Source organism: Erithacus rubecula (assembly GCF_903797595.1).
Source record: "Erithacus rubecula genome assembly, chromosome: 9".
NCBI classification, from domain to species: domain Eukaryota; kingdom Metazoa; phylum Chordata; class Aves; order Passeriformes; family Muscicapidae; genus Erithacus; species Erithacus rubecula.
In genome coordinates this window covers 3,576,970-3,590,268 of record NC_136660.1, presented here as the reverse complement: position 1 = coordinate 3,590,268, position 13,299 = coordinate 3,576,970, and the positions used below count along the sequence as shown (strand labels likewise).

General features: G+C 54.1%; 1 protein-coding gene across 4 annotated transcripts in view; it reads right to left on the bottom strand.

Annotated features, from left to right (window-relative positions):
* CDH23 (cadherin related 23) overlaps window positions 1-13,299 on the bottom strand; it is a 169,406-nt gene that overhangs the window by 35,433 nt on the left and 120,674 nt on the right. For 2 of the 4 annotated variants that reach the window (XM_079312977.1, XM_079312976.1), the window contains exon 27: window positions 12,717-12,982. The exons of 1 other annotated variant lie outside the window; for it this stretch is intronic. In XM_079312977.1, coding sequence (XP_079169103.1) covers window positions 12,789-12,982 — 194 coding nt within the window. In that variant the 3' untranslated portion in view covers window positions 12,717-12,788. Of the gene's footprint in view, window positions 1-159; window positions 388-1,353; window positions 1,483-1,585; window positions 1,715-2,266; window positions 2,417-3,911; window positions 4,014-4,105; window positions 4,495-4,669; window positions 4,806-5,766; window positions 5,916-6,759; window positions 6,821-12,716; window positions 12,983-13,299 lie in introns of those variants that run through there. One more of the 4 variants, XM_079312979.1, reaches the window with a different exon arrangement.

Sequence of the window (13,299 nt, the reverse complement as noted above, 5' to 3'; positions counted from 1 at the left end):
CTTACACCAAGCAAGTTGCTGTGTTCTCTCGCCGCCTATACGTCAACAGCAGGTTTGGACCCCGAGTCCCCAAAATGCCACACCCTGTGCTTTCCTCCCTCCCACACCCACTCCCACATCCCCACCTTGCCCCCCAAAGCCCCGTTTTTGGTGTCTCACCGACAGGGAGGGGGTGCCCTCGTCCTCCACGGTGACCACGAGGCTGTAGAAGCTCTGGCGCTCGCGGTCGGGTGGGGACGGCCGCGTGGCGATCTCGCCGGTGACGCGGTCCATGCGGAAGGTCATGTCCTCGTTCCCACGGGTGATGTAGTAGGACAGGACGCTGTTGAGGCCGGCGTCCCGGTCGGTGGCTCTCACCTGGGCCACCGCCGTGCCGCCGCCAACGTTCTGCGGGGATACGCGGCGTAAATCCCGTGTAAAACGCCTAATTAACGACGTGATTAATTCCAATATAGGGAGGGCACTGATGTGCTGGAGGCTCCAAACTCGCTGCCCCAGCACCCAGCAGCTCAGCAGGAAGCTGCACATCAGGTCTTATCTAGTCTGGCACAGCCTGGAAGAGCATAAAACCTGCAGTGTGTGCAAAGGTGAAGGCCGTGTAATGGACCCGGAGCTTGGCTAATTATTTTTGGATAGTCCCATTATGGGGAAAATCATAACAGAAATTCCTTTCTTCAACCTGCTCTGAACATGTATTAAATAGATAAGAAAACCTTAACAGGGCAATATCCTTAATGCTGAGCTATTAATCATGAGCAGCAGTTCCTCACGGCTAAGTGGCACTGGCTATTACTCATATTTCATTTTTCATCACCAAATTGAGAATCCCCCCCTGCCTCAGTCCAGGAATTAAACTGTCAGGAAATAAGTTGTCTTTTCTCACGCCTGATTGTGTTTTATTGCTTAATTATCTAGCCCTTGCTAAGCTGCTTCCTGAAAGCCATTCTTATTCTGCAATGCACCGTCTCCAGTGTCACTTTGGTGGCATTTCCATGGGTGTGTAGCCACTTCTCCTTCCTGCTGGTCCCTGCAGCCTCACAGGCCAAAGCTGCTCTTAGAGCTCTTTCCCAGCCCAAAACTAGGAGTGCATCACCAGTGAGGGCTTTCAAGGGTTCACCAACCCTTCCACCACCCAAGGTGAGGATGGCAAGGGGTCACTGATCCTTAAATGACCCAAGGTGAGGTTTGCAAGGGGACACCAACCATCAAATGACCAAAGATGAGGTTTGCACTGGGTCACTGATCCTGAAATGAACCAAGGGTGACGCTTGCAAGGGAAATTCCATTGTCCCTGCTGGCCTTGTGGTCAGACCCAACCCTGGGAGGGTGGAAGGAGAGGAGAAGGGTTCTCACCTCGCTCACGCTCACGTTGTAGCCAAAGGGGCTGTCGATGACAGGGGGGTTGTCATTGACATCGAGGATGTTCACTCGCAGAATGTGCTCCTTCCTCCGCGGAGGAACGCCGCCATCTGACGCTTGGATCTGTGCGGATTTTCAAGGGGAAAAAAAGCTCTACTTTGAAGCTCACAGCTCTAGGCAAACAAACCAGAAGGCCAAGGGGTGAGGGGGGTGGTTTGGTGCTGACCCGTAGGGTGTAGTGATCCAGCAGCTCCCGGTCCAGCGGCCGTGCCACAAACACCTCACCGTAGGTGCCGTTGGTCGTACGGATCTCAAAAGCCCGGCCGATATTCCCTGATGTCAGCGAGAAAGTCACCTGGAAACATCACAGGGAAAGAAAACCAGGGCAGGGCAGAGTGATGCTGAGGAGGAAGAAGAGAAAGGAGACCTGACAAAAATACATCCAGCGTCCCCCCAAGATGTCTCTTTGGAAAGGTCCAGCCACCCCAAAGCAAACAGGGCCAACCTCCATCATATCCACAGCTCCTGTGCTGCCAGCAATTTTTGTTATTAAGGGTGTTGGGACCTCATTAATGCTCGTCTGCAGGGTAATGAAAATAGCAAATATCAGAGAGCTTCCTGCTCAGCCTGCCAAGGATTTTTTCTGCCAGCCCTCACGGTGGGAGAGGCCACAGCTGGTTTTCAGATTGCAGGGCTCCTTCGACACTTGTCCCACAGAGCTCTATGCCCCAAACAGCCCAAGGATGAATTTTTACCTCTCCTGCTGCCTTGACTGAGGGCTGTTGGTACTCACAGCACAACCCACCCTCAAAATAGCTGGCATTATTGACCAGAGTTTCCTCTAACAGGGATGCAGAGGGAAGGGGTTGGGAGGAGAATTTCTGCATCCAAATGTCTCCCTCCCTACCTGGCCGTTGCTGCCTGCATCTGGATCTCGGGCCAGGACCAGGGCCACCCTCTTGCCCACAGCGCTGTCCTCAGCCACACTGACAGACGAGTCAGAGGTGATGTCGAACTGGGGGCTGTTGTCATTCTCATCCAGGACTGTGATGGTCACCTGTGAGAGGAGCACGGGGATCAGGACATGGACAGGAGCCAGAACTCTGCCCACACAGCATGGCCAGCCACCCTGCACCCCACCAGCACACCACACCCCTGCAAGGTGCCAACAGCATGTCATCCATCCCCTGAGGGAATGATGCAGCTGTTTGAGCCCAGGAGCTGAAGGTACATCCCTCTCTGCAAAGGAAGAGGAGGAGGGATGCTTGGAGGCTGCAGAAACAGAACAAGGTTGCTGCATCTCTCAAGCAGTGTATTTTTTGGTGGAACACACTCTGTTTTTTATCCTCCAAATAGCTCAGAATGGAGCAGCTCGGGCTGCTGCAGGGTGACCCTTTCCTGCTAAACTTTTCACTAGCAGTGATTTCATCCACACTCACAGCAGCAGGGATTTGCTCTAAAGCTCAATGGCCACAAAGAGGGCAGAGCTGAGTGTGTTTAACTCCACTGGAGCAAGCTGGAGGAGACCTGAACTCCCTCTTGGAAAAAGGCACAAGATGCTCGAGGGGACCTGGCCACTTTGGCCACAATTAGGCAGAGGAAATGCTCTCATCGAGTTTGTAATCCAAGTGCAATCCAAGAAATGAGAGAGGAAGAGCCTTTCTGTTCCCGGGGATTTATTTTCGGGTGCCCCAAGCTCCCAGGTGCGGCCAGGCTGAATGCGACAACATCCCGGGAGGAAGCTGGGGAGTGAGCTATGAGCCCTGAGGTGATTCAGTTATTGTTGCTGCTGAATTCAAAACACAGAGCCAGGAGCTGGGAGAGCTCATTCAGCCACTGCAGCTGCCATCCCAAGTGCTGGATCAGTGAGCTGGGACTCAGCAGGGTGGCTCCTGGGGCTGCCCCACGTCCTGGGGGTGGTGGGGAGGCTGGTGCTGGTGGAACAGTGCTGGAGGTCTCCACCTGCAGCTCAGTGTGGACCCTGGGAGGGATTCTGGTCCCCAGCACGATGGACATGCTTACCTTCTGTTGGAGGAAAGCAGAGGGAGAAACAGAGAATGTAAACAACGAGGAGTTAGTGAGGGATGAGGAAGTGTGGGTTAACCCTGCATCCTACCACAGCAGTGCCAGGGGTCAAGGGTAGCCCTCTGCAGTGATTTGGTGGCTCCACTTCTGGGGCATCCCTTTGTTTTTTCCTAGATAAGGTTGGCATATCTGACTGGGGAGAGCTCAGATAAGAGCACAGTGCTGTGTGGAGAGCCGAGAGCATCCGCACCCATGGGCTGTCCCTGCACTCAGCAGAGAAATGCAAATCACCCCTTGCCCACTGCCTGTGAAACTGCTAAATATAACCCTCTGAAACACAAACCACTGTGGAGTATTTTGAGGCCCCTAAATTTACCTCCTTCAAACTGTTTTAGCAGGTTTTCCCCCATATCAGGATTTGCAGACCCATGAAGCTGGAGCAGAAAGCACAGCTAGGGCAGAGGTGGGAGAGGGAGGTGATCTAAGGCTGACAGTGGATGGTGGGGAAGCTGGGAGAAGCTACTCACCACTGTGGAGTCAATTTTTGGTCCTCCATCATCAGCCACCACTGTCAAGGTGTAGAAATCCCCTTTCTCTCGGTCCACCTGGCCTTTGACCGTGATCACACCCTGCCAAGCATGAGCAACAGCTGTGTTGGCCACCAAAACCAAAGCTCACAGTGCCCAAACAAGCCAGGAGGGACCACACTGTGGCTGCTTACCGTGATGCCATTGATTTTGAAGAGGGAGAGCGCTTGGGGGTTGGTGTTGGGGTCGAACTTGTAGGTGATCTGGTTGAGGTTGTCGATGGAGCGAGCCTGGACGCGGAGCACCTCGGAGCCCAGGGGGATGTTCTCCATGATCACGGCCTCGTAACTGCTGTTGGAGAACTGCACAGCCTCGTCCAGCTCGTTCAGCAGGCTGACATACACGCTGCAGAAGCCCTGGTTGTAGGGGGGCGCTTGGTCCGTGGCAGAGACGTTCATCAGGTAGCTGGTTTTGGTCTCGTAGTCCAGGTACTCGATGGTCGTGATGAGCCCCGTGCTCTCGTCGATCTCGAACTTCCCTTCTGCGCCCGACACGATTTTGTAGCTCACCAGACCCCCGTTGCCTGGAGAGGGAGCAGGAACCGTGGTTCTGGCTGGGCCAAGCACCCCAAAAAGGCAGGCACCACCAGCAGAGCCCATGCTATGGGATTTCAGCCCAGCCCAACCCAGCCAGGATCCACGCAGCGGCTGATCTTTGGATCAGTGTGCTGTCCCCCACGCTGGGTGCTGATTTCCCACCTGTGTCTCGGTCGGTGGCGCGGACCACGGCCACCGAGGTGCCGATTCCTGCCGTCTCCCTCAGCCCCAGCCGGTTGTACTGGCGCTGGGTGAACACTGGCACCTCGTCATTGACGTCCTCCACGTACACGATCACCTGGGAACGCACGCGGAGAAACCGGGCGTGAACGGGCCAGCTTGGGAACAAACCCTTCGTGGTGCCAGTGGAGAAACGTTTCAGGGCTTGGAGCAACCTGGGCTGGTGCAGGGGTCCCTGACAATGGCAGGGGGGTGGAACTAGGGGAGATTTAAAGTCCCTTCCAACTCAACCCATTCCGTGATCTGGTGATAATTTCTTCTTCAAACACTGGTGATGTAGAGTGAGCACAAACGGTTTAACCTCACAGCTGAGCACAAATGGTTTAACATCACAGCCCTGAGGGTTGGGGTGAGTCAGTCTTTCCTTGCTGGGAGGGAGGTACACTGGGTACATTAATTCCTCCATTCTCTGGGATCCCCTGACCAAACCCTTGGAGACCTCGCAATACAGAAACACTGGCGACTTGGTGGGAAATTTTTGCTCCAAGTTCATTGCTGTTTCCTCAGGGAACATATTTCCTTCTCCTGGTTTTCTGCTTGCTGCTGGTGCTGGGGGCACTTCACACTCAGCCAGAGCCCACCCGAGCACCGGGTCTAAGAATAGATGCAACAGTTGAGGGCTGGGTTTGTGGGAACCGTGGGAAGCTGGTGTGCTGCAGCTGGAGACTGTCACCACCGGGCCCTGGATTATTTAAATAGTGCCTGGCCAGGACTATTTTCAACAGGCTGAGGCCCAGCTTCTCTTCCCAGCAGCAGAGCTGCATCTCACCGGGCGAGCAGGACTCCCTCTGAGTGACTGCTGCACCACTCTGCAGCCTAATGGCACCAAAACATCACGGGAAAAAAGAAAAATCAAACAACCCTCCTCACCAACAAGGTGAACATCCCCTTGAGCATCCCCCAGAGACTTTCCATCAGCATCTTTATGCCACACCTTTGTGATTTCCTGCACGACTGCAAGCTGGGAAGGACCGCGCGTTTCCGCGCCTTTTGCGCGAGCGGCTCTGCCGGGTCCTTACCCGCACGGAGCTCCTCATGGGCCCCTGCTCCGTGTTGTAGGCCTCCACCTCCAGCACATGGGAGGAGTTCTGCTCCCTGTCCAGGTGCCTCACGCCCCGCATCACCAACCCTGTGCTGGGATTGATGCGGAAGTGGTTGTGCTCATTTCCTGGAGAAGGGGGAAAAATACAACAGGGGTGTTGCCCACTGCCTGACATCCATCCTGGTGACACGCTGAGCCCTCCCTGGGGGGCTGTTTTGGAGGGAGATTGTTGAGCAAAACTTCAGCCCCATCAGCTCTGGCTGCATCAGACTCAGCTACATCAGGGTTTGGCACCAGGTCAGGACAGGAGGAACTACAGAATCTCATCAAATAAGAAAAATGTGGATGTGTTGGAGTGAGTCCAGAGGAGGCCACAAAGATGCTCTGAGGGCTGGAGGGACTCTGCTCTGGGTCCAGGCTGTGTTCTGCTTGGAAAAGGAAAGGCTCTGGAGAGACCTTAGAGCCCCTTCTAGTGTCTAAAGATCTCTGAGAGGGCTGGAAAGGGATTTGGGACAAGGGGCTGGAGTGACAGGACAAAGGGGAATGGCTTCACACTGAAAGAGGGCAGGGATAGATGGAATATTGGAAATTCTTCCCTGTGAGGGTGGTGAACCCTGCTGCGCAGAGGAGCTGTGGCTGCCCCATGCCTGGAAGTGTCCAAGCCCAGGTTTGGAATAACCTGGGGTAGTGGAAAGTTGGAAAGTGTCCCTGCCCATGGCAGGGGGTTGGAATGAGGTGAACTTAAAGGTCCCTTCCAACCCAAACCATTCTGTGATTTTAGGGTTCTATCTAGCTGTCCATCCATGACAAATCATTCCTCAGCAACGAGCCCTAAAGCTGAATTTTGCTTAGGGCTGGGAGAAATGGTTCTGTGGGCTCCAGTGTGCAAAAGGATGGCAAGCTCAACCTCTCAAGTCTGGGTGGAGCCTGGGACCAACTCCCTGCTGCAAAATGGGGCAGCTGGACTTACCCTTGACAATCCTGTACCACACTCTCCCATTAATGCCTTCGTCTGCATCGGTGGCTTTCACCTTCATGAGAAAAGCAGAGGAGTAGAGGTGAAGGGCAGAGAATTCCACGCTAGGACTAGTCCTCCTACCCTGCCAAAGCTGGATATTCTTCTCCTCCACCTGGGGAGCTTGCCAAATACAAAACAAAGCAAGTTGCTCTTCCCTCATCACTGGGCAGCAGGGACAGTAGTCTCAGGAGCCCCTGGCTGCCAGCTTAGCTGCTGGGGCTGACCTCAGGAGCACACCACAAATCCCACATTGTGCTGGAGGAGCTGCCCCCACCAATCCTACCCTGCAATCCAATGTTTGTCCCAGTGGTGATGCTGCCAGGGGTGGAGCCTTGCTGGGGTGATTTGAGCTGGGCAGGAGGCACACAGCCCATGGCATCCTGCTTTCCAAGCAGCAGCACATGGAAAAAACAGCCTAGAGCATCCTTGTGAGGCCCTGAGCAGGGGTGGGAGCGCCCCTAGGCTCTGATGCACTGCATGGACCGAGTCTGCCCTGGGAAAACCAAGGCACGGGTCCCCTCTGGTGTCACTGAACAACACTGCAGTGCATTCCCTACAGCCCCAGCCAGCAGCTGGCAGCTGGGAAATGAGACCTGGCTGTGACCAGCAGGGCTGGGGCTTCCAGTCCAGCTGGCACTGAGACCCTGAATTTCTCTCAGGGCAAAACCCACTCCCCACAAAGCACCCAAAGCTTGTGGCCACTCACAAAGCACCAGGAAAAGGATGCAGGGAGTGCCCGAGGAATCCTGTGGGATGGGTCCCACAGCAGACCAGCTGCCCTGGCATGGCACAGGGAAAAGCTATCATGCCAGGAATAGAAAAGCCTTCCATGTTTTCACAGGGAAAAGCCAGAGGAGGAAAAATGAAGGGATGGGAGGCAAATCTTTCCAGTTTTTTGTGCCATTCCTTGCCCCACTGTGCCCAGGAGAGTTCATCTCAGGATGAGCCAACTTCACCTTTCAAATCCCCTTGGGTCACCCTGTTCCCAGCTCACCCCAAACCTGAATCTGTGGCACACAAACTAGGTGATACGGGTCAGCCCAGCCATTTTTTAAAAATTCTTTTTTATTAAAAATCAGTAGTTTGCATTAAGACAAGGTATTCTTCTGCCAGTCTGCTGCCTGAAGAAAGTTTTGTTTGACTTGCTGAGGTCCCAAAGGAAAGGTGGTGCTTTGAAGGGCCATAAAAGAATGGGAAAAAAACGTAGATTTTCAGGGAAAAGGGGGAACAAGCATGTGGAGGGCAGGTGCCAACCCTCCCACCACGGGGGGCTCAGCCCAGGACTGCACCACTGAGTCATCCTGCAGGGATAAATCCTGAAAATACACATCCCAGGGACTCGACCTCGGCAAGGGACACAGCTCCAGCAGGACACAGCTCTGTCCCCCTTGTCCTTGCTGTGCAGGCTGTCCCCAGCCCGGATGGCACCTCTGTCCCACCCTCCCCAAAGGGAGGAGGGGGCTGGCAGCGGGAAGAGCTCGGTGGGAGAGGCACAAGGAGGGAATGCAGGAGGCAGAGCCCGGGCTTGGCTGGCTGGTGAGAGGTAGGGACCCCAAAACCTCCTCCCTTTGGTCACCCCCAGGGGTGAGACAGATCCCTGGCTGCAGAGCTGCTGCCCCCAGCCAGGGGAAAGGGCTGGAAATGGGTGGGGATGCAGATTCGGGGTGGGGATGCAGAATTCTGGGTGGGGATGAGGTCAGGCATCCCTCCTCCCTTCCCAGGCTCGTTGCTGTGTCTCTCCTGGTGACGGGAGAGGGGGACAGCCTGGATGCAGCTCTGAGGGTGATGGGGAGCAGCATCACTCACAGCTCTGGGGTCCCAACCATCCGGGTCAGGTGTTTGTCCAGCATCACCTCCTCCTCCAAGCCCGTGGGAATATTTGGGATAAGCTGGTGAGCTCCAGAAATGTTGCTAAGCAGGCTGGGCAGGGGAATGAGAGCTGCTTTTCATGGGAGCAGTGCCTGAAAACAGTCTTTTCTTTGCAGGAGTTTGAGGAAAGGAGGGAGAGCATATGGAAAAGCTGCCAAACTAGGCAGCTGGGCCAGGGCAGGGAGCAGTGCCTGCTGCTGGACTGAACTACCCTCTCTGCTGCTCAGGCATGAGAATCATTCCTTTTTTCTCCCTTTCCACCTCTCTCAGGGATATTTTACCTTTTGCAATGTCTCTTTTTTCCCCCCTCTGATCCTCATCTGCCTCTTGGCCAGTGCTGGAGCCTGAGTGCTCAAGGGGATGTGTCACATTTGGAGTTGATCAGGCTGGGGGGAATTTCCAGGACAGGAAAATCTCTTTTAACCCACCAGGGTGACAAATATGGAGCCTGGGTGGGACAGTGATGCTGGGAAGGGGTAGTGCCATGAAAGCTGAGTGTGAGGAGAAGCTGGATGGGAAGCAAGAGGAGGGCAGTGAGTGGATGAAAAAGCCTGGGAAAACATCAGTGTGATCCCTCCTGATGGGTTTCTATGGAACACTGTCAAGGGAATTTAAAAGACAAGCTCTGCAGCCATGAACAAGAAGGGCCTGCAGGAATTGCCCATGGCTCCTGGCTGGCTCTGAGGGAGCAAGGTGAGGTCACCACAGGCACAGGCAGTCAGGGAATGCCAGCACTAAAGTAGCCCTGGAAACCTGGATTGAGGCTGCCCTTGGTGTGGGACAAGCTGCAGCCCTGCCTGTGCCTGCCAGCACAGAGGAGCAGAGAGTCCTTGGGATTGCTGGTCTGTTCCCAAAGCTGGGGGAAAGGACAGAGCTAGTAAAGGATAATAAAATACTTTTGGGGTGAAGAGAGGTGAAAACATCACTGTGGAGGTAGTGACAAGAGCTTCAGTCCCTGTGCAATACACACAGGGAGTCACCCTCTCAAAGCTGACCCATTTGTTTTTGCATTCCCCATTTTCCAGGCTCTGACCCATGGAAACAGCAGCATCTCCCCCAAGCTCTGAGCAGGCTGGTACACCCTTAGTGATTCAAACCATGTCACTGATGTCCTCTCCCCACCTTTTGGGATGTTTTTGGTGAATGTTTCCTTCTGCCTTACACACGTATGTGTGACTTTGGGACTTAGCAGACCTAGAGACTTTGGGAACCCTTCATCCCTGCCTTTCCCCCACTAAGATTTTGGTTTTAAATTGGCTCAATCCAAACCCAAGTCCACCAGGAGATTGCTCAGCCACAGCCCAGTTAATCAGCTCTCCCAGACCTCCACAGGAAACTCATTATAATAAAGTTGACTTTATTTACCCCTAGAGGATTGGCACAAACAGGATTTCCCCAGCCCTCATCTCCTCATCTCCATCTGGAGAGGTGCCAGCCCCTGTCACAGCCTGTCTGGGGCTGGGGAGCAAAAAAGTGGGTGCAAAATGCTCTTGGGAGGATCTGACCCATCAGGGGAAGGAGAGGACAGTCTCCATCAGGTGTTAGGTAAGAGCTGTCATTGCTAACACTCTGGGAAGCTGGTTTGCATCACCCATGACATGTCTGAACCCGAAAGCAGGTCAGCAAAATGCCTGACATGAGGATTTTTGGCACGAGTAGGGTGAGGGTGTTATTCTTCACCCTTGCAAAATAATAAAATCAGTTCTAGTACAATACCACAGCTTGATGGGGGATTATCAGAGCACAGGCTCAACCAACTGTCCAATTTCTTCAAGAGAATAATCACAAAAGCCCCAAATGACAGGCAGTTCAGCAAATCTGCATTTCTGGGGAACAGAGGAGAATAAAACCTCAGCAGCTTGTGGGGGGAGGATTTTGAACTTTCTGTAGTGCATGGATATTTAACTCCTCCAGAAAACCTTCATGCAATGTGTGTGTGCTCCCTAAAAGTGTCCTCCCTGGGGCCATGGTACCACATGTAAAAAGTGGTAGAATTTCTTGGCCAGGTGGTTTTGCACATCAGTTTGGGCAGATGGACACCTCCTGTGCCAGTAAAAACATGGCTGGGAGAATCTTGGGCATCAAGGCACCACAAGAATCCACCAGTTTAACCAGAGGGTGGCTTCCAGGTGGTAACAACCTATGCCACTTCTCTGTGTCACCTTGCACTGCAGGGAGGATGAGCACGGAGCACTCTGCCAACTGGACCACTCCCACCCCACCTCTCCTTGGGCTTCCCACTACGGAGCTGCTCCCACCCAGTGCTGCACCCCCTCAGGGGACAGACTGGCTGCCCATCATCATCGGCGTCACCTGCATCTTCCTGCTCCTGGCCACCCTCCTGGTCCTTTCCACCCTCTGCAAGCCGGCAGTGCTGGGCTGGTCCCTCCCTGGTCTCCAGGAGTGCCTGCCCCACCACCCTGTGGATGCCAGTGAGCCCCAGCTGAGGCTCTGGAAGCGCCTGGGCTCCCTCAGGTGCTCCATCAGCAGCTTCAGGAGAAGCCAGCTGGTGCCTCAGAGCCCTCTTGCCTGTCCCAGCCAGGACTGGCACATGGTGGAGTCCACCAAAATGTGATCTTGCCCTGTGCTCCTTCCCAAGATTTTGGCTCCCTTCTCAAGCATCCCTTGGTATCCTGAACAACCTGGCAGAGACACTTTGAGCAACTCATTTCCAGGAGATTTTGCAATGCCAGGTTCCCAGATGCTTTCCAGGTTGCTGCTTCCTGCCAGGGAAGGTGGAGGCATCCAAACTACAACTACACCCAGTTACCAGCAGAAAAAAAAAAAAAAAAAAAAAATCCTGCTGCTTCATTTCTTTTGGAAAACATTGTGCAAGTTGTGCTCCACCGGAACAAACAGCCTAGAAGAGAGCAGGAGCAACCTGGCCACCTGAAGAGAGGCAGCCCAGAGGAAACCTGCTCCATAGAAAGCAATCCTCAGTGGAGATTTGCCCCAAGAAGGTGGAGGGAGACGCGTGCCCCATGTGCTGCCTGGTCCCTGTCACCCCTTTCCATGGGGTCAATGCATTTCCATTTCTGCTCTCTGGCCTGCCTGGTTTTGGGAGAAAGGGATGGGGAAACACTCAGAAACTCTCCTGCTGCCCTGGGGTTGTGGGGATGCATTTGGAGGGAGAGATCTTCTGTACAAATGGTTCACACTGGAGGTGTAAATTAAAGTAAAGCCTGGTGATGGATCATTTCTGTCTCTCTTTCATCTTTTTCTGTGGAAAAAACAACTCCCCCCAGTCACTCCCTCTCTTGCCATGGACTTCCAAGGGCATCCCCCTCTAAGAAAAGGCATTTTGACACCAGCCAGACTCGAGCTCCCTCCGTTCATCCAATTTGCCAAACTGGTTCAATTTGAAGAGTCCTGTGCAGGGACACGCCTCCATCCTGGGATTGCAGACTGATGTGTGATCCCAGAGACATCGGGAACACTGTGCCATGGCACAACAGGTGATGAGGAACCACAGGATTCCTTGGGGACCGGCTGCTCGGAGCGGACACACGGCTCCCGGCAAATCTTTGTGGCAGCAGGCTAAAGGCTCCTTTCTTCTCTGCCGGTGACTCATCGTGCCAGCTTTGTCAGGGACAAAGCTGCCCCTTTCCCTGTGCCGGCAGAGGTATTGAAGGCAGCAGGAGCCTTCCCAGGGCCCTGTGCAAAGAGCCTTTGGTGCCTGCTCCAGAAGAGCCCGGGGTTGGGAGGGATGCTGGAAGCCCGAGTGAATGCCCGCATTCATTCGGTGCTCACTGAGCCATTCAGCTCTGCCCACCGCTCCCTCAAAGAGCCACAAAAATGAAAGCAAAGCCCAAATGCTTTCCTCCCTCTCCGAGCATCTCTTTGCGGGGCACTCCTCTCCCTCCCCGTGGAGATCTGTTTGGGAGGAGGGAGAAAACAGGGCTTGGCTCTTCTCCTCTCACCCCCTGCAGAAACGGGGTGAGCTTCTTAATTTTCCCTTGTTTTTTGCTGCCTTCTGCCTGGCACTCACAGCCTGGACTGGCAGAGGAGTGGGTGAGCAGGAGCACATCTCTCCCTGCCCCGAGGGAGCAGGACACTGAAGGGGAGAGCAAATCTCAGGCCTGGGCTTGCAGCAGCTCAGGGTCAGGGCACAGTCAGTGGGGGACCCCCAGTGCCACCCCAGGGGAAGAGCCACGTGCCTGCACAATGCTGCTGGCAGCAGGGATGTCCTCAGGGACACTGACTTCATAGCTGCTCTGCAGGAAGATGGGTCTGTTGTCATTGACATCCAGGACAGTCACGTACACTGTGGCAGTGCCGGTGCGCCGGTTCCCGGTGGGACCATTGTCTGCAGGGAGAAAAAAGTGAGGAAGAGAGGGTCAGCCACCTCCTCTTTGCTCAGCCCATGGCTGCTGAGACAACAGAATCAAGATTTCTCAACCAAAATATTTCGTCTTTTTGCAGCTTTTAAATCCCACACTGAACCATGGGTTTTTTGTTTTTTTTTTCCTTGCCTATTTTGAAACAAAAAAAGGAAAAGCCAAACCACCCCCAAGCCCTGCCATGGAGCCCAGTAAAGCTAGAAATGCAACTGATCATTAGAGAGGATTTGCAATTCCATACATCAAGTGAAGGGACTGCTGGAGGACAGGAATTTGGGAGATG